At 45.5% G+C, this 27,642-nt stretch overlaps 2 protein-coding genes across 2 annotated transcripts in view; both read left to right on the top strand.

The window, feature by feature from the left end:
- Positions 1-27,642, top strand: part of ACTB (actin beta) — a 333,619-nt gene that overhangs the window by 229,851 nt on the left and 76,126 nt on the right. The window lies entirely within an intron of this gene.
- RNF216 (ring finger protein 216) overlaps positions 1-27,642 on the top strand; it is a 136,938-nt gene that overhangs the window by 97,976 nt on the left and 11,320 nt on the right. Inside the window, exons 12-13 of the mRNA XM_081822766.1 lie at positions 14,399-14,496; positions 21,395-21,617. Of these exons, the coding sequence (XP_081678892.1) occupies positions 14,399-14,496; positions 21,395-21,617 (321 nt within the window). The remainder of the gene's footprint in view (positions 1-14,398; positions 14,497-21,394; positions 21,618-27,642) is intronic.

The raw sequence follows: 27,642 nt of genomic DNA, 5'->3' as shown, positions 1-27,642 counted from the left end.
GTGTGCTCGCTTGCTCACTCGCTCTCTCGCAAATAAAAAAAAATATTTTGAAAAATAAAAAGTAAACTTTTTGGTTCATGAATGAATGAATCCTAAGTTAATGGCTTTCAGACTATTTTGAGTGTGACCTACCGTGAACTGTAAAACCAATATGTACGTAAATATACTTGTATGTGACCAAAACCAGTAGTTTTACAAAACAGTTACCTGACATGTGGAGTACACTCCAGTATCTTCTTTTCTGTTGTAGTTTGAAAAATAAATGAAAAAATAAACACTGGTTATAATCTACTGAAATGATTTCACAACCCATCAGTGTGTTGCAATTCATAGTATGAACATCATAGTTCTACGTGACTTTGGTTCCACAAACTCGTACTGTTGTGTTGAGCATCTCCTGTGAGCAAGCCCTTTTGGACTGGGCTTAGTCACGACCCCTGCCCTCCTGCCCTTTCAGCCCTCGCAGAGGAAGAGCCCTAGGACAGGATGGCTCAGAGCAGGAGAGCTCTCCATGAGAGGGGTGCCGGCACATAGGGGTTCTTTGGGACTCACCTACTCAGGCCCTTGTAGAGAGAATCCTCTTCAACTCAGCCTCTCTTTACTCCAGGTACACGCCACAGTCCCGTCATCACCTCTCAGGCCTCCCAGGCCCTGGCTGCCCCAGTCTCCTTTTATTGGCCTTCCCACCTCACTTCTTGCTGTTCCAGTGGCCTAGAATGCTTTCCCCCACACATCACAAAACTCATTTCCTCACCTTCCTCTAATCTTTTTTAAAATACACCTTCTCAGAGGCGCCTGGGTGGCTCAGTTGGTTAAGCGTCTGCCTTCGGCTCAGGTCATGGTCTTAGGGTCCTGGGATCGAGCCCCACATCAGGCTCCCTGCTCCCCGGGAAGCCTGCTTCTCCCTCTCCCACCCCCCTGCTTGTGTTTCCTCTCTCGCTGTGTCTCTCACTGTCAAATAAATAATTTTTTTTAAATAAATAAATACATCTTCTCAGAGAGGCCTTCCCCAACCACCCACTTTATAATCACGAACGATCTCTGTACCTCAGCACCCCAGAATATTCTTCCTTCCTGTAATTTTCTCCTTAGCACATAAAATCCTGTCTTATGTGTATTTTACTTACTTCACGTAAAGTTACCCTCAGTAACTCCCGTGAAGACTGGGGCTGTATTTGCTCATTTTTCTTCCCCAGTGCCCAGAGCAGTAGTCATAGTACCTAGTAGGAACCTCACCTATTTGTCTCCTAATTTCTATATAAATACCCACCCCCTGGCAATGATCTCGTCCCAGTGATTCTGTTAAATGGGCATTCGAGAAGAACAGTCATCAGTATTTGAATAACTGTAAGGGAATTGGTATTTTTGTTATTCTGGTAAAGGTAAAATTAAACTTACCTTTATTCCAGGGCGCCTGGGTGGCTCAGTTGTTAAGCGTCTGCCTTCGGCTCAGGTCATGATCCCAGGGTCCTGGGATCGAGCCCTACATCAGGCTCCCTGCTCCGTAGGGGGCCTGCTTCTCCCTCTCCCACTCCCCCTGCTTGTGTTCCTGCTCTCACTGTCTATCTCTGTCAAATAAATAAAATCTTCAAAAAAAAAAAAAAAACTTTATTCTAGGAAGCCTTTACATCCCACTTTATCTCAAAAGTCCTGCTCCCCATAAGAGAGTAAAAAAGCAGGCCACTGGGATCATGATGTAGCTGGTTTTCCCAGTCTGGATTTCTCAAGCATTGCCCTCTCCTAGGCAGGGTGACTCCAGAAGTCTCGGTGCCTTTTTAACTTTCTATCCGTAGGGGGCAGCATTAGCACAGAAACCAAATTCGAAGCCACCCATTCCAATTTGTCATCTAATCCTAATGAAATCTAAAGTAAGGTGGGGCGCCTGGGTGGCTCAGTCGTTAAGCGTCTGCCTTTGGCTCGGGTCATGATCCCAGAGTCCTGGGATCCAGCCCCACATCGGGCTCCCTGCTCCGCAGGAAGCCTGCTTCTCCCTCTCCCACTCCCCCTGCTTGTGTTCCCTCTCTCGCTGTGTCTCTCTTTGTCAGATAAATAAATAAAATCTTTAAAAAAATAAAGTAAGGCATGCTTGGCTTCTTTCTAATCTGCAGGAGTAAGGTTTAGAGATTTCTTTTTTTCAAAGTCAGCTTCTGTATCTAGAAATGGGAGGGTATGCATCCAAGGCACACATGTTTAAAAATTTAGTTTAGTGTACGTATGTATAACATAAGAACAGTGTGAAATCTTTCCCAGAGAAGTCTTTTCTTCGGTAGGGTTGCTCAGAGGTGTCGCCTGGCCATGCCCAGATTTGAATTTCTGCATTTAGAAATCAAAAGGTTCTTCTGCCTCAGAGGGATGATTTACCTTGAGGGAAAGAGAAATCCCTGCAAGGAGAGCATGACTTTTTGTGGAGATATGATGTAATCAGATAATTACAGGACATCATTAAAAGAATTAATGCTCGCGTTGTGTTTTCTTTAAGAAAAATGGACTCAGGCAGGCTGGACTGTCTTGTTCTAGTGGTTGGGAGCCCTAGGAACTTGTGGTCTGACCTCAGGTGTTAACTGACCTTCTTGAGCCCTGGGTAGGGGAGGGAGAGAGCCAGGCTGATGGATTTTTCAGTTCTGATCTCACCGGCACAAATTAATAGGCACCACTGTTTGGGAAGCACCTCTCGTCCAAAACGAAGAGAGATCCTTTTCCACATACTAAAGTTATAGGTGAAAGCCAACAAAGAACATTGGAATTTAAAGAGATTCAGTGCTTTCTCAAGCACCATCTGCAGGCATTTGGCCATTAACTTCTTGGTAATAACTGGTCTTTATAGTTTTATGTGCACTGGATGGGGGAAGGGAATTAGGAGGGAGCAAAGAAAGGAACCACTGTAAGAAAGACCTAACCCGTGTCCTTAAGGCACAAGCTGTAATGACTTTACCAGAAAGGTGTTTTTGTTTTGTTTTTTAATACTGATTTTTTTTTTTTAAGTTTTCTTAAATCCAGTTGATTTTTTTTTTTTAAGTAAGCTCTATACCCAACGTGGGGCTTGAACTCATGACCCCGAGTTCGAGAGCCATATGCTCTAACCAACTGAGCCAGCCAAGCTCCCCCTGAAAGTGTCTTATGTAGAACTTGATTTTCTCATGAACTCGTCATTGTACTTTGCATGATTATAAATATGAAGACATGATAAGGAGGAGATATGTTCTTTGGGGAAGGGGTTCATTTTACTAAGAGATTTTAAATTCCTTTTTTACATATAAAATGCAGAAGTCCCAGGAGTGAGACTGGGAGGTGTATTTGTAACTCCACATGAAGAGGGATGTGCTTTGTGTTCGCCAGCCTTCATCTCTGAAGTCTTTTATATATTCACCCCCTCGTGTGGGTCAGACCTAGTGCATGGCCCTAGAAATCCAAAGACACCTGAGACATTGTGTGCTAGGCTGTAAGCACCTTGTGATCCAGAATTTTGCTGGTTTATTCACCAGCGCATCCCCATGTGACGCAAAATAGCCGCTCAAAGGGTAACGTTTTTTAAAATAGATTAATTGAAACTTCCATTCCAAGTCTGTCTGTAGTGATCAGCAGAGCATAGTCTTTGCCTCTAAGCAGGGCTTGGCTCCTTGGAGATGTGGTGTAATCAGATAATTACAAGACAGAAGTGCTGTAATAGAGTGAGAGCCAAGTGCTCCAGGAGTCCAGGGAAAGAGTGCCAACTCTTGCCCAGGTCATTTGGGTCTCCCAGAGCCCCTAGCGTTTGAAATGAGAACTGATGGGTAGGTGTTGACAGAAGAAAAAGGACATCAAGGCAGAGCATTGCCAGGTTGAGGGTGTCAGGCGTGTGTCACTGACTGGAGGCCAACCATGCTGGCCCTGGATGCCGGCTCGGGATCAGCCATGAGGCCCCCAGGGGCTGCTTCTCTGAGCTCCTCTCCTGCTCTCCCAGGTGACTCCACCCCCCTGCTTCCACTCTGCCAGATCCCCTTCAGGTTCACACTGGAACGCCACCCCCGTACGAGGCTGTCCTTCATACCAGTGTCAAAGGGCAGCCTCCCTGCCCACACTTACGCCCATAGTGTTCATGGTCTTCCTGCAGAGTGGACCTTTATCTATTTGTCCGTCAGAACGTAGACTCCAAGGGTGCCTGGGTGGCTCAGTTGTTAAGCGACTTCAGCTCAGGTCATGATCCCAGCATTCTGGGATCGAGCCCCACATCGGGCTCCCTACTCCGCGGGGAAGCCTGCTTTTCCCTCTCCCACTCCCCCTGCTTGTGTTCCCTCTCTCGCTGTGTCTCTATCAAATAAATAAATAAAATCTTAAAAAAAAAAAAAAAAGTAGACTCCAGGGAGTAGGCCCTCATTTGTTCACTGATCCTTCATTGGGAATAGAGCCTGGTCGAAGTGGCAGGCTCTCTCAGGAGGTGTTTGTTGAAGGGAGCGAGGGAGGGAGAGGGAGAGTGTTTCAGCGCAGATATGTCTCACTTACCAGTCTCCGTGGGAGCAGAACTTCACCCAGAGCAGTGATGGTGGGATGAGATGGTCTCAGGCACTGTCATTAGCGGGTCTCTGTACATCATTGTCCTGGCCCCATTTGGGGAAGTGAGTGGCAAATATGTACAAATGAGGGCCCAGGGGCTGGGTGACAGAAGAACCAAGTAAGTGATACTTGGTTCTGGTGTGGAACACTCATGTTGAGCCTGTTTGCACATCTAATGGAAATCTAAAAATACACTTCCTCCGGTGCCCCACCAGACATGCAGCTGGCCAAAGGTAGCAGGAAAAGCTACTTCCTCGTATGTGTCCAGTCTAAGATTGCTTGATTAACAGGTTCCTATCATTATCATTAAGAAATGGTATGCTTGGGGGGCGCCTGGGTGGCTCAGTCCTTAAGCGTCTGCCTTCGGCTCAGGTCATGATCTCAGGGTCCTGGGATCAAGCCCTGCATCGGGCTCCTTGCTCAGCGGGAAGCCTGCTTCTCCCTCTCCCACTCCCCCTGCTTGTGTTCCCTCTCTCGCTATGTCTTTATCTGTCAGGTGAATAAATTAAAAAAAAAAAAAATGGTATGCTCGGGTTTAATCCTAGCCCATCCTGCCCCTTGCTGGGTCATTCCCAGCTCTCCAGGAAGCACAGGGAAGGAGGCATCCTGCGCAGCTGCAGCTGCTTGTCCGCGCCCTCCAAACCCTGACGCTGGGCTCTCCATGGCCTTGCTGCTCTCTCATCTGCTCTCACACAAGATGCCCATTGTAACCTCAGGGCTTGTCTCATAGCCTCGTGCCCTTGGGTTTTCCAGTAAACAATGTCCTGTTCTTGCTAGCAAACACCATGCTGGCAAGCAGTGAGAACACAGTGGAAAGAGCAAGTGGATTTGGAATGAAGCAGAGTCCATAGCTTCGTGGCCTTAAACAAGTTAATTTGCCTCTCTGAGCCTTCCTTTTCTCATTTACTTTTTTAAAAAAGAATGGAGGGGTGCCTGGGTGACTCAGTCGTTAAGCGTCCGCTCAGGTCATGATCTCAGGGTCATGAGAGCGAGCCTGGTTGGGATTCTCTCTTTCCCTCTCCCTCTGCGCCCCCCCACCCCTGTCAAAAAATAAAAATAAATTTAAAAAAAAAAGAATGGAGATAATGGTCCAGTACTTCCTTGTCGAATTGGTGTGAAGATGAAATGAGGTTTGTGGGGGCACCTGGGTGGCTCAGTCGTTAAGCGTCTGCCTTCCACTCGGGTCATGATCCCAGTGTACTGGGATCCAGCCCCGCATCGGGCTCCCTGCTCAGTGGGAAGCCTGCTTCTCCCTCTCCCACTCCCCCTGCTTGTGTTCCTTCTCGCTGTGTTTCTGTCAAATAAATAAATAAAATCTTAAAAAAAAAAAAAAAGAAAGAAACGAGCTTTGTGTGTGAAGCACCATGTAGTGGAAGATGTATAGGTTTGGAACCTTGAGCCAGTGCTGTGGGTGGGGTAGCAGGAGGAATGTGTGAATTCAAGACGCATATTAAAGATGCTCCCCTTCCTGGGGTGCCTGGGCGGCTCAGATGGTTAAGCGTCTGCCTTTGGCTCGGGTCATGATCCCAGGGTCCGGGTATCGAGCCGCACATCAGGCTCCTGGCTCGGCAGGGAGTCTGCTTCTCTGTCTCCCTCTGCCTCTCCCACTGTTCATGCTCTCTCTCTCTCTCTCTGTGTATCTGTGTCTCAAATGAATAAATAAAATCTTAAAAAAAAAAAAAAGTTGCTCCCCGTCCTGGGGTGCCTCGGTGGCACCATTGGTTAAGCGTCTGACTCTTTTTTCCGGCTCAGGTCATGATCTCAGGGTCATGAGATCAAGCCCCATGTTGGGCTGGCTCAGGGCTCAGCACAGAGTTTGCTTAGGATTCTCTCTCTCTCCCTCTCTCTCTGCCCCCCTCCCAAAGTGCATGTTCTCTCTTCTTTCTCTCAAATAAATCTTTTTTTTTAAAGATTTTATTTATTTATTTGAGAGCGAGTATGAGACGGGGGAGGGTTGAAGGGAGAAGCAGACTCCCCGCTGAGCAGGGTGCCCGATGCAGGACTCCATTCTGGGTCTCCAGGATCATGACCCAAGCCGAAGGCATTTGGTTAACCAACTGAGCCACCCGGTGCTCCTAAATCTTTTTTAAAAAGAGAAAAAATAAAATTTGGGGGAGTTGGATGGGGCTGGGCCAAATGGGTGATGGCCATTAAGAAGGACACTTGTTATGATGAGCACTGGGTATTGTATGTAAGTGATGAATCACTAAATTCTCCTGAAACCAATACTACACTGTATGTTAAACTAACTTGAATTTAAATAAAAACTTGGGATAAAATATTTTTTTTAATGATGCTCCCATACATATAGAAAACATTTCAGTGGGCAGCTCATCTAAAGAGCCAAAACTAAAAATCTGTATGCTTTTCAAAATAAAGTCCCTTTCTGAAGCCATATTAGAAAAGTGGTTCTCTTATTCCTAACAAGAAAAGATAGGCCCATTGCCATTTTCCCCAGTCACAGGCCGGCCTTACCCCTGCCAGGCTCAGTGTTGGCACAGCTTGGTTCAGGAAGTAGGTCATAGCCTTATTGGTGGAGGGCTATGAAGGAAGTCTGGCCAAGAATCAAATCCAGACTCTAGGGCTTGTTCCCCTAGAAGTTATTTATTTGGCCCGAGTTTCAGTGAGGAGATTGCTGTAAGGTCCTACAGTCTAGTCTCCACCATCAGGAGCCATTCCCTGCCTGTGCAAACAGCATGATCTTTTGAAAATGTAAATCAGAGCATTGCATTTCCCACCCACGCCCTGGCTTTCCAGACTCTTCCTTCCAGCCTCAGTGCCTGCAGCAGGAAGCATCAGGAAGCAGGATTCACTGGCCACTCCAAACCTTGCCCCTTGAGCTCCAGCCAAACCAACTTCCTCTGTGCTCCTCCAGTGAGACAGGTCTTCTGCTTCAAAGCCCTTACACACCTCCTTCTCTCTGCCTGGAACACTCTTCCCCCCATACCTGGCTAACAATGCACACCCTTCAGGGCTCTGCTTCCATGTCACAGCCTCAAAAAGGCTTTCTTGGTCTCCAAACTAATATAACTGCTATTTTGCCCTTACAGCACCTAGGGCTATTCCTCTGAAATGTTCTATCACTGTTGTAGCTGTGTGTCCTGTTTGTTTCATATTTCTCTTCTTCACTAAAACATACACTTCAAGGACGTATTGCAGGGAGAAGGGTGCCTGCATGGCTGAGTCAGTTGAGCGTCTGCCTCTTGGTTTTGGCTCAGGTCATGATCTCAGGTCATGGGATCAACCCTGCATTGGGCTCTACACTCAGCACAGATTCTGCTTGTCCCTCTCCCTCTGCTCCTCCCCCACCACCTACTCGCATGATCTCTCCCTCCCTCCCTTTCTCTCTCTCTCAAACAAATAAATAAAATCTTAAAAAAAAAAAAAAGGTAGTGGGGCGCATGGCTAGCTCAGTTGGTAAAGCACGTGACTCTTGATCTCAGGGTCGTGAGTTCGAGCCCCACATTGGGCATAGAGCTTACTTGAAAAAGAAGGTAGAAACTCAGTCTAACTTGCTTATTGCTATCCCCAGCATCTCATACAGCATATGACAAGCAATAGGACAATATCAAGAGTGAATAAGGGCATCTGGGTGGCTCAGTCAGTTGAGTGTCCAACTCTTTTGACTCAGGTCATAATCTCAGGGTTGTAAGATCAAGCCCCATGTAACGCTCCATGCTGAGTGCGGAGTCTGCTTGGGATTCTTTCTCTCCCTCTCCTCCTCCCCCACTCATGTATGGGCGTGCTTGCTCACTCGCTCTTAAATAAGGAAGCTAGTCTAAAATTAAACTTATGTTCACACCTCTGCTTCCCACCCTCACTCAGATCTGCTTCTCCTGCATCACTTGATCCAAGTTCATGTTTCCACCAGCCCAGCGGTGTCATAAGTCAGAACCCCAGAATCACTGCAGGCTTCTCTCATCCTCATCTCTTCCATAGACTGTTTCAGTTGCTGTTCAGCCATCTTCACACCTCTGGTCTAGCTTCTTCCATTCATCAAAGCTTTTGGAAAAACAAGCCCCCAGACAGATTGCTGCCCCATCTAGGTCTCTTCCGTGACTTTCCAGTATCTAGAGCAGTAGATACACAGCGTTGTAATTGCTCACTGCATCAGAAGAATTGTGTAGAGCAGAACACCCCCCAGTTTATGTTTATTTATTTATAAAGTATGTGTGCTACTGTTGTAACATACATTGCAAAACATGCTTAGATAATAGAAAATTTAAGAGGGTGGGGTAAAATTATACTTTAATTTTATTTAATGATGTGAAATTCTTTTGTGCTCATTAAAATATTAACATTATCATTTCATTGTTGAACTGTTTGGAGATCTGGTTCTGCATTTTAGATACTTGGCTCTGATGGCCGTTGGAGCTGGGGAAGGCACCACCCAGAGAGATCTCAATCCTGATGGGAGGAATACTGTATTGGTTGCCTGGGTGTTCTCATCACTCGTGATACTTGCTTTATTCAGTCTCATGAAGATGCCAACTCCTCAAAGAACTCTTGTCTGACTTAGCTCCTCCCCCTCTTCTTTGCTGTCTTTATGTGTACACAAGCCCACATGTGTGTGCACTATTATACTTAACTCCACTGTGTTCCGTGTGGGTTGCTCACTTATCTAACTTCTTCAAGAGACTGTGTGCACCCTTACCCTGGGAAAAACAGAAGTTCTTGGATTTCCTTAGTTGAAGGAAAAGCCCTGATTCTGCTGAGTTTTAAGTTTGCCCAGTTTTATTAATTCTCAAGGGTTCCAGCATCAGTCTCGTGGTCTTTTTTCCTGTCTTAAAATCTCTTGCTGGACTAAGTTGGTGTCCATGTGTCATTTGGACCTGGAGGTGGGGAAGAAACAGTGACCTTGACAACTGAGAGACATGCATGGTCTGAATGCACATGGCCCTGTGGCTCCTGGAGTTTGCTAAGCATTTGTGAAGTGTCAGGTACCCGGGCCTCATCTTTTGATTTAAGGGGTTTGGGAACTAACAGCCCCACCATTTTTGGAGTGCCTGAGATGGCAAAGCAGAGCACTTGAATTTCAGAGATTCTGTTTGAATCGGCCACAGCCTCATGCCCCATATCTAGGTCAGCAACTTCTCTACCCTGAAGAGTGGATCTAGAAGTTTCACTGGAGGAATCATTTAAAAATAAGTGAGCAGTTTCTGCTATGTTCCACTGCCTAGACAAGACTGGAAGTCCAGGTAAGATGCAGGGTGCACAGAGAGCCAGGCAACTTCGTAGTAGGCCTGGAGGGGTGGTGAGCAAGGAGGACAAAGCCTGGTGACTTGGGGGACTCTTGGCCTCATCAGATTTTCTTGGGTTCTTTACCAGCAGCAGGAAGCTCAGCTGTGCATAGAAGAGGTGATGACTGGGGCATGTGTTCGCTGGTCTTTGAGGAAGCTGTTTAATGAAGAACTCTCAGCTCTCTGACAGGGTCATCTGAAGCCAGGCTTAATCTCTGCCTTGCCCATAAAACAGTATTTAAGCAGCAGAAAGTGGGTGAAGGGAAGCTATGGAGTGTGTTCTTTATATTGCAAAGCTGAGACCTCAGTGAATAGTCCGAACACCTTGATGCATCTTGAGACTAAAGGGGCAGCATAAAAGTTAACCAGAAATCTCTCTTTTGCCATGAAGAACCCAGACCCACAGCAGTCCTTAATGACTGCATCCCTGTGCTGATTGGATCTGATAGCTGGGATATGCTTGTGCTGGATGTTTTGAAGTTGCATGCAGAGTGTACTCTGCCTTCCAAAATGGTCCTTAGGACCTTCTCATTAATCTCACTTTGAAGAATGTAATTATCTTTGTGTTAGAAATGTATCAAGAGGGACACCTGGGTGGCTCAGATGGTTAAACGACTGCCTTCGGCTCAGGTCATGATCCTGGAGTTCCAGGATCGAGTCCCACATCGGGCTCCCTTCTCAGCAGGAAGCCTGCTTCTTCCTCTGCTTGTGCTCTCTCTCTCTGACAAATAAGTAAATAAAATCTTTTTAAAAAATTAAAAAAAAAAAAAAGAAAGAAAGAAATGTATCAAGAACGTTTCTTCAGTGCCTAGTGTTGTTTAAGCATCTGTTGAGTCTAAGAACAAAGCCTAGCTGTGCTTGAGAGAAATTCACACTGTTTACAAGAGAAGGGTACATTTTAAAGAAACAACACAGAAAGCTCCAAATATTAAATTTACCCAGATTGCTATTCTCCTGCGATATTTTAATTGTGGGTTTCAGTGTCTAGCTAGTTAGTCTGTTCAAAAGACCTTTCCGTTTTATTCTCTGGGACTCCTCGGCCCTTCATTGAGAAACACCGTGGCTGAAAATCCACCCCTGGATTTGCCAGAGAACTGCTGTGATTTTGGAAGTGAGTGGTGGCGTCCTCTGACCTCTTGCTCACAACTGACTCCATTTGGCCAGGCCATCTTGCTGGTACAGACTGTGTCTCACTTAGAAAATGGGTTCTTTCTTATGAAGAAGGTCCCATGAATTAATAACTGCATCACCAGGAATGCTAAAAAAGCGGTCTAATGCCGTGCATTGTTGTCAAGCTGTTCTTCCTGGTGGGTGGCTAGGTTAGTATTGTTTGAAAGGTTAGGATCCAGATATCAGCTCATCTATTCTCCAGCTGTTGTTTATCCTCCCTTTTCCCAGAATAGTCAGGCACAGTCTTTTAAAAACAGGTTTGCGGCTGCTTTACATTTTGGTATGTAATAATTAAGTCACTACTGATTTAGCCTCTGTTCACCGGCAAGGAATGTAGGTATGGGACCAAAAAACATCGCATCCCTTGGAAGCAGTGGTGTGTAATATCGAATTTCTAATCGGCTCATCTCTACCCCTACCCACCTCATTCCACTGATTGAAGCCTGTTTACAACATCCACCAAAGGGTTGTTCAGGTTCTCAGCTCCCCAAGCAGTCTGCTTCATTTCTCTATCTTTTTAAATGTTACTTATTTTTTAATTAGGTAGTACATTTATATAGTATAAGATTCAAAAGATGAAAAAAGCCTGCAGTAAGAAGTCTCACCCCTGTCTTCCAGCCACTGGGACAATCAGCACTACCAATTTCTTAGGTAACCTTTCAGGTTGACTTTATAGGTCACTGTATTCTCCCCACCCCCTCCCCCGCCCCCACTACCACCACCTTTGTTCTGTAGAAATGATAGCATCTATACTGTACATGCTATTCTGTGCCTTATTGAGTCACCTCAGCAGAATATGTTAGAGAAGGTTCAATAATAAGTGGCAACTACACCAATGGGAGTGTTTCTAGAATTGACATCAGTACATAATCTAGTATGTCTCCTGGTGACCCCTAACCTGGCCACTCCCAAATGCTAAACATTGATACCCAGGCTCACTGCCAGACATCGCCAGTGGTGTCCCACAGATGGACAAGCCAGACCTTTTCTTTTTTTAAAGATTTTATTTGTTAGAGAGAAAGCACAAGCAGCGGGAGTGGCAGGCAGAGGGAGAAGCAGGCTCCCCGCCGAGCAGGGAGCCCGATGCGGGACTCTATCCCAGGACCCTGGGATCATGACCTGAGCCGAAGGCAGACGCTTAACTGACTGAGCCACCCAGGCATCCCAAGCCAGACCTTTTCCACTGTTGCCAAGCTCCATCTATATCTTGGGTTGCACGAGCCAGAAACCAAGAAATCCTCCTTGACACCTTCTTGAGTTTCTCTCTAATCAGTGAACTTTCCTTCCTGCCCTCACCTACCTCCCTGGTCTGGGCCTTCTCAGTCTCTGTACTGGGTGACTTTACCAGTTTCCTGACTGTCTTTGGCATGTCCATTCTTTCTTCCTTCCAGGCTGTTGTCCACACACAGTGATCTTTTAAACCACATACCTAATCATGGTGTTTCCATGCTTAACACCTCTGGACGCCTTCCTGGCACTCTTAAGACAAAGGCCAGACTGAGTCACATCCACATGGCCTGATCCCTGCAGGCTTCACCAGGCCTGTTTTCACTCTCTGCAGTCCAGCATAGGAACCAGCTTCATCTGCCAGAGTATTCTCTTTCTTTTCCTCGGTCTGGAATGCTATTCTCCTTTCACTATCTTTGACTCATCTTTCAGAACTCAGGCTCCAATTCTCAAGCCTTCACTGTTCCCCTCCCGAGACTAGATCAGGTTCCCAGTTAAAGCTGACAACACCCAACTTTTCCTTCATTGTACTTATTAAGGTTGTAATTTCCACTTAATGGAAATTTAACTGGGTTAATGTTTCTTTAAATTCTTTTTTTTTTTTTTTAAGATTTTATTTATTTATTTGACAGAGGCACAGCGAGAGAGGGAAACAAGCAGGGGGAGCGGGAGAGAGAGAAGCAGGCCTCCTGCCGAGCAGGGAAGTGCCACCTGTGCCACCCAGGCGCCCCTCTTTAAATTCTTGTTAGAGGTGTGAAATAGTTCCTGACACATACAAATTTTGTAAAGTAGGAAAGCTTCTAGAACAAAAAGTAATTTTTTTAAATTCATGTTTATAGGGGCGCCTGGGTGGCTCAGTTGGTTAAGCGACTGCCTTCGGCTCAGGTCATAATCCTGGAGTCCCAGGATCGAGTCCCACATCGGGCTCCCTGCTCAGCGGGGGGTCTGCTTCCCCCTCTGCCCTCTTCCCTCTTCCCTCTCGTGCTCTCTGTCTCTCATTCTCTCTCTCTCAAATAAATAAATAAAATCTTTAAAAAAAAAAAAAAAAGGGCGCCTGGGTGGCTCAGTTGGTTAAGCGACTGCCTTCGGCTCAGGTCATGATCCTGGAGTCCCGGGATCGAGTCCCGCATCGGGCTCCCTGCTCGGCGGGGGGTCTGCTTCTCCCTCTGACCCTCCTCCCTCTCATGCTCTCTGTCTCTCATTCTCTCTCTCAAATAAATAAATAAAATCTTAAAAAAAAAAATTCATGTTTATAGGGGCACCTGGGTGGCACAGTTGGTTGAGTGTCCGATCCTTGGTTTCAGCTCAGGTCCTGATCTCAGGGTCATGAGATCAAGCCCCATGTCAGGCTTGGCACGGAGTCTGCTTGAGTTTCTCTCTCCCTCTCCCTGTGCTCCTCCTGCTCATGTACTCTCTCTCTCTCTGTCTCTCTCAAATATATAAGTAAATAAATCTTTTTTGAAAATTATGTTTATAAATGGGGTTAAGCTGTGGAGGTTGATATCTGTGTTTATGAGTAAGGGATGACTTAGGGGGTTGTCTCTCATAAGGACCCCTAGTAATCCTAATCTAGACCATTCTTCAGTTCAACAGATGTAATCTATGCCTGACCAACAATGGAACACTGGGCTTGGGGATTACAGAAATTAACGAGACCCAAACCCTTGGGTTTTAAAAACCCAAGATCAGGGGCGCCTGGGTAGCTCACTCGGTTAAGCGTCTGTCTTTGGCTTGGATCTCAGAGATCTCAGGGTCCTAGGATCGAGCCCCACATCGGGCTCTCTGCTCATTAGGGAGTTTGCTTCTCCCTCTCTCTCTCCCTCTGTGCTCATTCTCTCTTTCTCTCAAATGGATAAATAAAATCTTTAAAAAAGAAAAACTCAAGATTACATAAGTCTGTCTTTTGTGTTTTGTGGGGTTTTTTCAGGTGGCTCCTTTTTAGAAGGCCTTTTACCAATTGGGTGATGGGGGCAACACTTTTTTTTCTGCTCTAAGGAGAAGAAAGTTTCCCCATGCTTGCTTCTCATGATTCTTTTCTCTTGAGAGATGTCTTTAGAAATATCCCTGCTAAAAGGGAGAGCCGTTATCAGAAAAAACTCAAGCCACATGAAGCTTGTTTTGCATTTCCTGTTTTTGAACAGAAACTTTTTTTTTTTTTTAAGATTTTATTTATTTATTTGTATGGTGTCTCCTCACCGGGAACTGTCTTTGTGTGTCTCCTCTATCCCCAGGAAACCTGTAGGAAGTGTCAGGGACTCTGGAAAGAGCACAATGGCCTCACTTGTGAAGAGCTGGCTGAGAAAGATGACATCAAGTACCGAACCTCCATGTGAGTAACCTCATTTCAGGGGCTTGCGACTGGTTCTTAGCTCCCCCGTTAGCCGGCCCTTTGGCCAGGGAGGGCAGTGAGTGTTGTGGGAAGGACAAGCGCTCGGGCCACCCCAATCGAGAGTAACCTCAGGAAGTGACCGTAATCCCCTCTGTTGGGTGGTCTCTTCAGCCTCGTGGAGCTGGTCCTGGAGTGCGAATTCAGTACATATTAGTCCTCTTCTCCTCGTGATCTGAACGAATAAGCAGATCACACATTTTAACTAGATTAGATTGCACGAATATTGCTTATACCCATGCTTCCTATAGGATACTGGTGGCCTGAGACATTAAGCAGCATTATAGCCTCCAGAATGCAGAATAATGCAGTCAGTAATAATAAGCACCATTACTGTTTAGCATTCCCTGTGTGGCTGAGCACTTTACAAATATTAACTCATTAAATACATTGGCTTAAATAATACAGAAGCCCATTTCTTTCTCCTGTAATAGCCCAGCCTTACCAGGCAGATCTTTCCCATGAGGTCATTCAGAGACCAGGTTCCTTTATCACATTGCTTCACCATTCCCTAAGGTGGTGTTCTCATCTACATTATGGTGACTGGGTTGTAGCCACATTTACACTCCAGCCCATAGAAAAGGAGAGAAAAGCTGCCAACCAGGCAGCTTTTTAAGTTGTAAGGTGTGTGTGTGTTTGTGTCTGTGTCTGTCTTCTACCCTGTTGGTCTAGACTGAGTGTGGCCACAACCTAGCTTCAAGGCAAACACCGTATGTAATCTCTAGCCGGGTGATTTTATGTCCAGCTTAAATTCAAAGGGTGAGGAGTACGTTTCATTACTAAGAGAATGAAATGGGAAATGACTATTAGGGGCAGTTAACAGTCTTCCAGTGTCCACCACAGGTAGGTAATATTATCCTCATTTTACAAAACGATACAACAGGCAGAGCCCAAGAAACTTGCACGTGATCCTGCAGGTAGTAAGTGGCATAGCAGGATTTTAAATCTAAGCAAATGGTTTCCTAACTGTTCTTTACCACAAATTTGGTAGGCAGACTAATGACCCCCAAAGATGTCCCTGCCGTAATCTCTGGAACCTGTGAGCCTGTTACCTTATTAAGGCCAAAGGGACTTGAAGTGATGTGATTGAGGTTATGGACCTTGAGGTGGGGAGATGATCCTGGTTTATCCAGGTGAGCCCAGTCTATAATCACATGACTCCTTAAAAGCAGAGAGCCTTTCTCTGGTCAGATAGAGGTGTAGTGAGGGACAGACCCTGCTGCTGGCTTTGGAGATGGAGGAAGAAGGCCTTGAGCCAAGGAATGTGGCCATTTCTAGAAACAGGGGGCAACCTTCAGTTGGCAGCCAGTAAGAAAACAGGGATCTCAGTCCCACAGCCCCAGAGAATTCTTCTGACAGCCCACAAGAGTAGCAAATAGATTCTCTCCCAGAGTAGGTGACATAGCCCAGTGACAGCTTGATTTTTGTCTGAGGAGACCTGTGCTGGACTTCTGAGCTACAGATCTGTAAAAGAATGCATTTGTATTACGTTAAGCTAATAAAATTGTGGTCTGTTACAGCAGCAGTAGAAAACTAACACAAATATGGGGGCCAGAAGTGGGGTGCTGCTGTAACAAATACCTAGAAATGTGGAAGTACGTTTGGAATTGGGCAATGGGTAGAGGCTGAAGCAATTTTGAAAAGCATGGTAGAAAAAAGCCTAGATTGCCGTGAACTAGTAGAAATAGGGATTTTAGAAACCTCCCCCTTGAGGACTCAGAAGCAGGTGAGGAGCATTATGGGCAAAGCCAAAATTGCCTTGGAGAATACCTGAATCCCCACAAACGGACTGCTCGTGGAGCTGTGGCTGTAAAGGTCTGCTGATGAGGACTCAGAAGTAAGCACAGAGCGTGTTCTCGTTTCGGTGGCAGGAAGCTTAGCTGGTTCATCTGCAGTCGTGCAGAAAGCAGAAGGTGTAGATGATGGGTCTGGACATGTAGCTGAGGAAACTTGTGGGCTGAGCGGTGGCAAGAGGAAAGTGTGAGCGGGAGGAGAGATTGAGGGGCAGGAACAGGATTTGGTTGTTTCTGAAACTCCCATCCTGCCCAGGTGACAGAAGACCCCAAAATTAAGACGTTAGCTGTCAGGAAAAGCATGCTTCTAGAGAGAAGATCAGGATGTGTTCCAGATGTCAAAGTCTTCAGTCACGTAAAGGCTCTCAGGAGGTCAAGGGGGAACCCTTCAGATCCCTTCAGTCAGACCAAGAGAGCCTCTAGGAAGCTCAGGCATCACCCCTCAGCCATCTCAGCAGAAACCCGAAGTAGAGATGGGCTTGTCCAGGAGCCAGCTGTGGATGAGAATGCTCACTCATATCAGCAGAAACCCTGTCAGCTTGGACTGAAAGACGCAGAGTGTGGAAGGAACAAGTCCACCAGATGCCCAGAGTTCTAGAGGAAGCGGGCTGACTAAAATCTACTCTGCTGCAAACACACTACCTTCCTTGAGAAAAGGGAGGCTTACTCAGTAGTGCCATGACCACAGAGGGTTCTCAGATCTGAAATATAAGGGAGTTTGCCCAGCTGGATTTCTAAATTAATTATAAGTGATGACTCCTTTTTTTCCTTCCATTTTCTCCCTTTTTGGAAAGGAAGTTGTCCCAGAATGGGTCATATCCAGAGTCTTCACCTGTACTTGATTTAGATGGTGAGCTTTGGGACTCCAAGCGACACCATGGTATTTGAGACCTTTGGGGTCCTGGGTTGAGGTGACTGTAGGGGTGTAGGGTGGATATGAATCTGGAGGCCGGAGGGCAGACTGGTGGGCAGAGGTCCTAATCCCCAGAACCTGTGAATATCTTTACCTGACATGGCGAAGGGACCTTGTAGATGTGATTAAGTTTATGGCAACAGTCGATGCCATACGTAGTAATCACACATGCCACTCCCAACTAGAAAAGTCTAGCGTTGCTTCCTCAAATCTAGGCTTACCCCTATCAGCCAGCCTTTATAATTTAGAGCAGCTACCAGCTGCCCAGTGGCATGGCCTTAAAGTGATGGACATGTCCAAAATTACTCTTTTTTCAAAGTAGTCATCTCGTCAGGCAGTATACTTAGTCTAGCACTTGAGCTATTGCCAAGAACACTCTAAATTTCTCATCTGGAATTGTCTTTCAGCCAGTTTATGAACCATCTCCCAAAAAAATTTGCTCTTGTTACTGTAGACAAGTTACGTCTGGTTTGGATTGGGAGAAGCGGAGGTTTTCTGTTGTTGCCGCCTGAGCCTTTGTTCTGCCCCTAAGAATGATGTCTTACTGATAAAGTCAGTACAGATTGATTGAGTAATCACTATGGATAGCTGTAGTTAAGAACTTTGAACAAATTTTTTAGTCATTCTGTGCCTCAGTTTCTTCATCTGTTAAGTACAGAGCATATTTGTATCTATGTATTATGGAGATGAAATTACCAACATACTTAAAAGTGGTGAGAACAGGGGGCACCTGTTTGTTAAGCGTCTGCCTTCGGCTTGGGTCATGGTCCCAGGGTCCTGGGATCGAGCCCCACATCGGGCTCCCTGCTTGGCAGGAAGCCTGCTTCTCCCTCTCCCACTCCCCCTGCTTGTGTTCTCTCTCTCTCTGTGTCTCTTTGTGTCAAATAAATAAAATCTTAAAAAAAGTGAGAACAAATACTCTTGGAGCTGTAGGACCTAGGTTGGTTATGTAGGGGAAGGCAGTGAACCTTCCTGTTTGAACACAAGGTCAGGAGACACAGCTGCAGCCCAGGCTTCTCTTCCTGTCTTGCCCAGAAACACATCCTGTAGGGCTGTTTGTTTCCTGCCTAGTTTAGAATCTAGTTCCCAAATCACTCTTCTCCCAAAAGAATCAACTGATTTCTCATCCCGTTTTGCACTTTCGTGTTACTGGATAGGTGGTCACCACAGTCTATAAAAGCAGTCTTTTTGGGCGCCTGGGTGGCTCAGTTGGTTAAGCGACTGCCTTCGGCTCAGGTCATGATCCTGGAGTCCTGGGATCGAGTCCCGCATCGGGCTCCCTGCTCGGCAGGGAGTCTGCTTCTCCCTCTGACCCTCCTCCCTCTCATGCTCTCTGTCTCTCATTCTCTCTCTCGCAAATAAATAAATAAAATCTAAAAAAAAAAAAAAAAAGCAGTCTTTTTTTGGTACAGAGTTATTCTGGCCCTACCTAGTACTAGTCTTATGAGCGCAGAAATGAGGACTTGAGTGGATATTCATGCGGCGTTGAACAGCTATATGAACTTCAGAGCAATGTTCAGTGGTGGGCACTCTTTGTGTATTCCTCCATTCATCTAGAAGTGCCTTTTCTCCCATCCCATATCCATTATTACTTTGGTGTCTGACAGCTTGGTGGAACAGAGCAAGCAAATAAATGCACCCTCTTCCCAAGCCTTCAGGAAAGGACTCCGTAACCCTGGATCTTTTTTTTTTTTTTTTTTTTAAGTAGGTGCAGGGCTCAAACTCATGACCATGAAATCAAGACCTGAGCCAAGAGTAAGAATTGGACACTTCACTGACTGAGCCACCCAAGCGCCCCAACCTTGGTTCTTTTCATCCACTTCTCTCCCTCACTATAGCCATCGCAGCTACCCAGGGAAAAAGTCAGCCAGCCCCAGGCCCCCAGAGCATGACAGCTTAAAGCCACAGATCAGTCTTTTTTTTTTTTTAAAGATTTTATTTACTTATTTGACAGAGCGATAGAGACAGAGCACAAGTAGGCATAGTGGCAGGCAGAGGGAGAGGGAGAAGCAGGCTCTCTGCTGAGCAGGGAGCCGGACGTGGGGCTCAATCCCAGGACCCCAGGATCATGACCTGAGCCGAAGGCAGCCGCTTAACCAACTGAGCCACCCAGGCGCCCCCACACATCAGTCTTGAAGGTGCTCTTACACGGAAAGTTTGTGCTGTAGAAAATTGCAGTTGTGTCTTGGCCACAGGTTTTCATCTTGGAAACTTTTGCATCAGAACCTTGTAAGTCTTAACAGGGAGCATTGAGAAGGGTCTTCACAGTTGCTGAGTAACCGAAATCATGAACATGTGTGCTATATTATTAAGTTGACAATAACAAATTCACTTTATTTAAACTTTGTCTCCTTGACGATGTTTCCTATTCAGCAAAACTTAGAACTCATTTATTCTTCTGTAACTTGAACTGGGTTTAAATTCTTTTCAAGTCAGAGCCTTCCTGCATTTTGGACCATTCAAAAATTAGACCTAAATGAATACCAGCCAATTTCCTAGTTCATTTTTCTATTTTTAAGCACATAATCTAGCTTCTAAGGAGCAAACTATGACAGTCTTCTAAATATCAGTAATTAAAAACACTTGCGTGACCCTAGACTCACCTGGCTTCCCTTACTTAGCAGAAACCCTGGGTGCTGTGGGAGGAAGAAGGCTGTTTCTCAGTGTGAGGAGAGAGCCTGCAGGTCAGAACTCATCCCCAGGGGCGCCTGGGTGGCTCGGTCATTAAGCGTCTGCCTTCGGCTCAGGTCATGATCCAGGGGTCTTGGGATCGAGCCCCGCATCAGGCTCCCTGCTCCGCGGGAAGCCTGCTTCTCCCTCTTCCACTCCCCCTGCTTGCGTTCCCTTTCTCGCTGTGTCTCTCTCTCTCAAATAAATAAAATCTAAAAAAAAAACAAAAACAAAACAACTCATCCCCAGACTGTTGAGTCTTTACAGGGAAGCACATCCCTGGCCACCACTTGGAAGAGAAATGCTCAGAGCACTGGGTTAAGTCCCAGTTTCAGGGCTTCTCCACCATTGGGGTCATTCCTGCTTTCCCTAGTCTCCATAGGCATGCTTTTTGACACCTTCGAGGAACTCAACTTAGTAGAGGAAGATGGACACACAAACAGTTATAGTCCAGGGTAGCGAGGGTAATTTTAGAGTTAGGAACAGGGCACTACAGAAGAAACTAATTCAGCAGTGCCAGCTCTTGGTAAAGAGCCAAGATGTGTCATTTTGGCTCTAGTCACCTGCCCCTCCATATCAGTTAAAGTGCTTCTGGAAACAAGTAGCTTTCCTACAAACTTCCCATTAGCCAGGGCCAACTCCCCCCTCAAGGGCATGCCAATACCCTCAATAAAAGGGAGTGTGGGAATGTGGGATTTTGACATGGAGGTGAGCACTGCCAACAGGAAGAAGGTATAAACTGACTGTTGGATTGTCCCCAACTGTGTCTCCCCACCCCACACTAAGTATTTAAAATCCAAGGTAGGGGGGGCACATGGGTGGCTTAGTTAAGCTTCCAACTCTTGATTTCAGCTTGGGTCATGATCTCAAGGTCGTGAGATTGAACCCCGTGTCGGGCTCCACACTGGACGTGGAGCCTGCTTGGGATTCTCTCTCTCCCTCTCCCCACCCCTCCCTCTCCCCCCACCTCTTAAAAAAAAAAAAATGGATAAAATCCAAAGTGTGTTCATAACCAAGGTTTAGGCTTACTGGCTCTTCGTTAGCCAGCCTCGTATATATAAAACATGTTATTAAGGAACACCCTGAGTTTTTTCTCTCCATTTTAAGCCTACAGGGACTCCTATAACAAACAGAATAATCATTTTCTAAATGGTAGGTGTCACGTACTGTGCCGGGCTACTTTCTATCTTACCTGTAATAATCCTCAAAACATGGTGAAGAAATTGGGTTTTCCTAATTTAAAAATGAGGTAACTGAGTCTCCAAGCAGTTGAGTACCTTATTCAGGGTCCTACAACTAATGAACTAAATGTAGTTCTCGACTCCAAAGCATAGGTTCTTTTCACTTTTCAGATGTCACCAAAAGGGCTAGGCAGTCACCTGTGGGAAGACGTACTTAGTGCCCAGAGTACTTTTCTCTCCTCGTCCTCTTCCCTGCTGTCTCCATTCATGTGTTCTTCTCTTAGTGAAGAAAAAATGACTGCAGCCCGCATTAGAAAATGCCACAAGTGTGGGACTGGCCTCATCAAATCTGAAGGCTGCAACCGGATGTCTTGCCGCTGTGGTGCCCAAATGTGCTACCTCTGTCGAGTATCTATCAATGGATATGACCATTTCTGCCAGCATCCTCGCTCACCGGGAGCCCCTTGCCAGGAGTGTTCAAGATGCTCTCTCTGGACCGACCCCACAGTAAGTGAATGCATGACTGCCTGTTGCTTTGTAGGGGAAAATACTGGTAAGGTAACTTAATGAAAGGGATTTTACATATACATAACACATTGTGACTTATGAAAATATAGGAAATTACATGGACCAGTAACCACAGGAAAAAAATGAGAAAGTAATCAGAAAGCTACTCCTCAGAAAAGCAGCATGCCCAAAAAGTTTATGGGCAAATTATTTAGAATAAAACTTTTTTGCCATCTGAAATAAGTCCCAGAGCATAGACAAGGAAAGATAGTTTTACATATGTTTGTATAAAGCCAACATAATGCTCATACCAAAACATGACAGAGATAACCCCCAAAAAAGAAAAATACAGATCCTTCTAACTTAATGTAGGTTTTAAATTCTCTAAATAAAATATCAGCAAATAGAAACTATGACCAAGTGATTGGAGCACCTGGGTGGCTCAGTTGGTTGAGTGTCTGACTCTTGATTTCAGCTCAGGTCATGATCTCAGGATCATGAGATTGAACCCCGAGTGGGGCTCCATGCTCAGCAGGGAGTCTACTTGGGATTCTCTCTTTCTCTCCCTCCGCCCCTCTCCCCCCTGCTCAATCTCTATTTCTCTCTAAAATAAATAAATAAAATCTAGGGGCTGGCACCTGGGTGGCTAGCTTCTAAGGAGCAAACTATGACATTAAGCGTCTGCCTTCAGCTCGGGTCATGATCCCAGCATCCTGGGATCGAGCCCCGCTTCTGGCTCCCTGCTCAGCGGGGAGACTGCTTCCCTTCTCCAGCTCCCCCCGCTTGTGTTCTCTCTCTCGCTGTCTCTCTCGGTCAAGTAAATTAAAAAAGTCTTTTAATAAATAAATAATAAAGTAAAATCTAAAAAAAAGAAGAAAGAAAAGAAAAGCTATAACAGGGCTCCTGGGTGGCTCGGTTGGGCAGCTGCCTTCGGCTCAGGTCATGATCCTGGAGTCCCGGGATCAAGTCCCACATCGGGCTCCCTGCTCAGCGGGGAGTCTGCCTCTCCCTCTGACCCTCCCCCCTCTCATGTGCTCTCTCTCATTCTCTCTCTCTCAAATAAATAAATAAAATCTTTAAAAAAAAAAAAAAAGGCTATAACAAGTGAGATTGTTCCAGAAATGCAGGGATGGTTCAATATTAAGAGCTTTATCAATATAACTCACCATATGATAACTTTAAATGGTAAAAGATGTAATAAAATCAAATATTCTTGATTTTTTTAAAACCCGTATTTCAGAACAGTCCATAGCATGTTTTTAATAGTGAAATACATAGAAGCATTACCAAAAAATCAAAGACTATCACCGCTGTTTCGTTTTGGAACTGCTAGTCAGTTCAGTTAGCTAAGAGAATAGAACATAATTGCCAATGTTAATTAGGTATCCACTGTGTTTCAGACACTGTTCTAAGCACTTTTATATGTAATGAAGAAAGGGAAATCTACCATTTTCAGCCTGAGAAAAGACAGAGTAATCAACTGGAAAGCTATTAGAAGCAGTAGAAAGATGTCTAGATACAAAATAAATATAGAGAGAATGTCATTCACATTATATAGCAATATAAATAATAAAATATTTTAGAAATTAACAAGAAATATAAAAAACAATGTTGAAGGACATCAAGAGATGTGAACATACAGAGAAATAATGCTTTGTTCTTAAGTTTTAATATAAACTGTATTAATTCTTCTTAAAATAATTTTTAAGTTTGAAACTCTCGTAAGGAAAGCAGTGCAGTATGTGCCAGGATTTGTTCTACCAAAAAGAATGAGCATAAGTGAAAACCCTGCTAACTTGGAGCAAACAAAAGGCCTGAGAAAGGGCACGAAAGCCCCCTGGAGGCCTGGTGACAGCTTTCCCCAAGGACAAGGAAGATGACCTGATCATGAAGAAGCCTCTTGTCCCTCAGAGGGAAGACTTGGTATTGCAGATGCATCACTTCAATCTAAAATCTAGACCTTTGCTGCAATTCCCGTTGAAATTCAATAGGGCTTTTTTTTTCCCTTGAAAAATTGCCTCTAATTTTGAAAATGAGACTAATTTTTACTAAGCTACACTAATCAAAACCATGTAGGCTAATAACTAGATCAGAGGGACAAAATGGAGACCAGAAACACATTAAATGAGAATTTAATGTCTGATAAAAATCTTTTTTTTTTTTCAAGTTTTTATTTAATCTCTACACCCAACGTGGGTCTGAAATTCATGACCCCAAGATCAAGAGTTCTGTGCTCTTCTGACTGAGCCAGCCAGGTTCCTCTAAAGATACTTAAAATCACTTGGAGAAATGATAGATTCATCCGTTCTTTTATTTTTAACTATTCAGTGTTGCCAGGACTAGTCTAAGCAGAAAAGCACTGTCATCGTGGAGTTTGCACTCTGAAACAGGTCCTTTGTCTGGTTAGTGTTAGGGAGGAGCAATGAGAGGAGGCTGGCACAGGGGAGGGAAGGAGGCTGCCTTCTGATGGAGTGACCTGGGCGGGCTCTTTGGGAGGCAGCATTTGCAGAGAGGCCTGCCTGAGGAGGAGGAGCAAGGCAGGCCAGGAAACCAAACAAATGCAGCCTGTTCAGGGACCAGAAAGAAGGCTGGTGTGACTTGCAGGTAGTGAGCTAGGGGAGGCAAGTGAGAAAGGGCGGGCCCAGCCAGGCTGTGAGTTGGTGGTAACGGTGGGAGCTATTGCAGGGCTTACGTAGAGGGGTGACTTAGCCGAATTTAAGATTTCAGTATCACACTGGCTACCGTGTGGAGAGAGAAACCTTCAGTAGTTCTTTTGGGACACTGGGCTAACCTTTTGGAAATATTTCAAGAAAGCGAAAGAAAATTACTTGTATCATTCCCTAGGAAGGGAAAACCCTTCTTAGTGTTACATCGAGGCCAGACTAAAAATACTTAAATCCTGTTTGGCAAAGGACAGCATAAACAAAGATAAAGGTAAATGAAAAACTGGGGAAATTGTTGTTAACACATACATGATACAGATAAACATTAATATGTAAAGAGTAGTATGATTCATTAAGAAATGAATAAACATCCCTATATTAATAAGAATCAATTTGGCTGTGAATTACAGAAAGCCCCAAAATAGCAATGGATTAGACAAGATAGAATTTTATTTTTCCTCACATGGTAAGTACAGCATTGAACAGCCCAGCCTGTTCAGATGTGTGAGCATCTTGCATTAGTTTAGTATGGAGCTATAAAAAGTGATGCTAGGGGCACCTGGCTGGCTCAGTCAGTAGAACATGTAACTTGATCTCTGGGTTGTGAGTTCAAGCCCCACATAGAGTTGGGGGTAGAGTTTACCTTAAAAAATTTTTAAGTGATGCTATATATCTATATTTTAAAACATGGTGGAAAGAAACATGGAGGGGTGCCTGGGTGGCTCAGTCGGTTAAGCAGTCGACTCTTGATTTTGTCTCAGGTCATGATCTCAGGGTCCTGGGATCGAGCCCCGCGTCGGGCTCCCTGCTCGGTGGGAAGCCTGCTTCTCCCTCTCCCCCTCCCTCTGCTTGCATTCCCTCTCTTGCTGTGTCTCTCTCTGTCAAATAAATAAAATCTTTAAAAAAATAAAACATGTTCCGTGCCAGCACTTTATAAGCCAAAGCATAGGTCGTTAGTCATCAGACTTTTACCCCTGGTTTCGAACATCTCCAATATGCCTAACGAGAGGAGGTGTCGGGTAACAGGCCGTCCCCTGGGTGAGAACCACAGCAAACCTCTCCTGGCCTAACGGTAATCCTGGGAGCTCCCAGTTTTGAAAAGCAGTGGGTCCTCAATGGAAACCAGGTGTGTGTGTGTCAGGAACCACCTCCTCACCGGGCAGAAAATCGGGCTGAGGGACCCAGGAATTGCGCTTATTCGGCAGCTCTGCCACCCGCTGAGAGTCTCAGCAAGCCTTCCTCCCTGCCTCCCAGCGCACCCCCAATCACGGAAGGAAAGGGTAGACTTTGTTTGTTTGTTTTTTTTTTAAAGATTTTATTTATTTGACAGAGAGAGATACAGCGAGAGAGGGAACACAAGCAGGGGGAGTGGGAGAGGGAGAAGCAGGCTTCCCGCTGAGCAGGGAGCCCGATGCGGGGCTCCATCCCAGGACCCTGGGACCATGACCTGAGCCGAAGGCAGACGCTCAACGACTGAGCCACCCAGGCGCCCCGGAAAGGGTAGACTTTGTAAACAGACATGTCATCCTCTGTTGTTGGTTTGGTTCAGTGGACGGAGGTACAGCCTGCAGCAGCAAGTGCTCACCAAGGTAATGCACACTGCCTTTTCGGACAAACCTTCCCCAGACCTGGCAGTTCTGTTGACTCACTTCCTCAGTGGTGTGCGGCCAGCATACCCAGGCCTGAGCATCTCTAGGATTTACATGAGGAAATAGGATTCTTTTTCTTCAGCTGCATCTCCTACAAAGTTCTCCCCTCCCCCTGCCCCGCTCCCCTTCCCACGTTGCCTTCCAGAAACAAAGAGCTGAGTGGAGTTACACACCAGAAGGTGTTCAGCTGCTGGCCTCTCCTCGGTCGGCGCTGTTTTCTTTTCTCTTCCAGCTCATTCTTGTTCCTTCTCCTGCCACCTCCCTTTTCCCTACTACACATGGAATGGGTTAAAAGTTTTTTGTGTTCTGTTACCTTGTTTGGGTGCCGTAGCATGCCACATGCCCCCTTGTTTTCTTGTTGAATTGTCGTCTTCCACCCTGAGAAGGGTTCTGTATTTGCTCAAAATAAAGTTCAAAAGGAAGGTCAGGCAAATACAAATCCCTCCGATTTCCTCAGGCAGCCACAGCCAGAGATTTGGTTCCATTTGTCCCATTCCCATCAAATCTGGGATCAGCCCTGTTTCCTTGATTCTCACCAGGAGACTGATTGGATTCCAGGCCAGCATCTGTTGGGGCTTCTGAGAACACAAAGCCATTCAGAAGTTCAGGGAAACAAAGCATGCCCTGTCATCCAAGCCTATTCTCCGGCTTAATTAACCAGCAAGGCCAGGAAGAATCTCTTCGTCCCTTCGTGGTTTGGAAAGAAGTTGAGTTTTATCCCTTAATGACTAGAGATTGCCTGGGAACCCACACAAAGTCCGTATGAGAACTAAAATGATGAATGTAACTTGCCTTCTCTGTTAATTATCAAAATGAAGCCAAAAACATTCAACCACAAGTCTTAAAAAACAAGATATCTTTTTAAAAGGAAGGAAAAGGGCGCCTGGGTGGCTCAGTTGGTTAAGCGACTGCCTTCGGCTCGGGTCGTGATCCTGGAGTCCCGGGATCGAGTCCCGCATCGGACTCCCTGCTCAGCAGGGAGTCTGCTTCTCCCTCTGACCCTCCCCCCTCTCATGTGCTCTCTCTCATTCTCTCTCTCAAATAAATAAAATCTTTAAAAAAATAAATAAATAAAAGGAAGGAAAAAAAGAAGCAAACCACAGTTTTCTGATTGGGGAGCAAATGCAAAGCCACATGTTGACACATAAGTGAGCAGACGTCATTTTGCAGGGGGGTAGGTATCCTGGTGCTTGACCGGATCCAAATCCACTGCAGCCGAATGAGTGGCAGGGGCTAGTAAGGCATAGCTCATCGTTAGACGCTGTGGTCAAAAGAGCAGTCACCTGGCAGTCCAGATTCAAGAAGTGGGGCAGAATTCTTAACAGCATTTTTCTTCCTTAAATACAAAACAAAGTCAGTGTTTATCTTGGGTGTTGGTTACCAGAAACTGCACAGAATTATTTTCCACAACTTCTTTGATTTTTGAATATAAAAGATGGTTTGATTCAAATAAAACCCTAGGGCTTTTACAACCAGTTTACAATTTGATACCATTACCACTTAGCCATTTGGTCAGGAGACTTATTTTCCCAAGCCTACGTTGAATTGAACCTGATATTGACCTGTGCTAATATTTTTAATTCTGTAATAATTCTCTAAGGCAGATGTGTCATCCCACTTCTACAAAAACTGTGGTCCATAAGCGTAGCAGGGGCTCCAGCCGAGGCTGTTTCTCTTGGTGTCTTTAAGCCACCCGCCTGCCTTCTCCCATCT

This window comes from Leptonychotes weddellii, chromosome 5 (assembly GCF_054177405.1).
Source record: "Leptonychotes weddellii isolate Sample4059 chromosome 5, ASM5417740v2, whole genome shotgun sequence".
NCBI classification, from domain to species: Eukaryota; Metazoa; Chordata; class Mammalia; order Carnivora; family Phocidae; genus Leptonychotes; species Leptonychotes weddellii.
The sequence above is the reverse complement of the archived record's forward strand: the minus strand, read 5'-3'. Positions and strand labels throughout refer to the sequence as shown.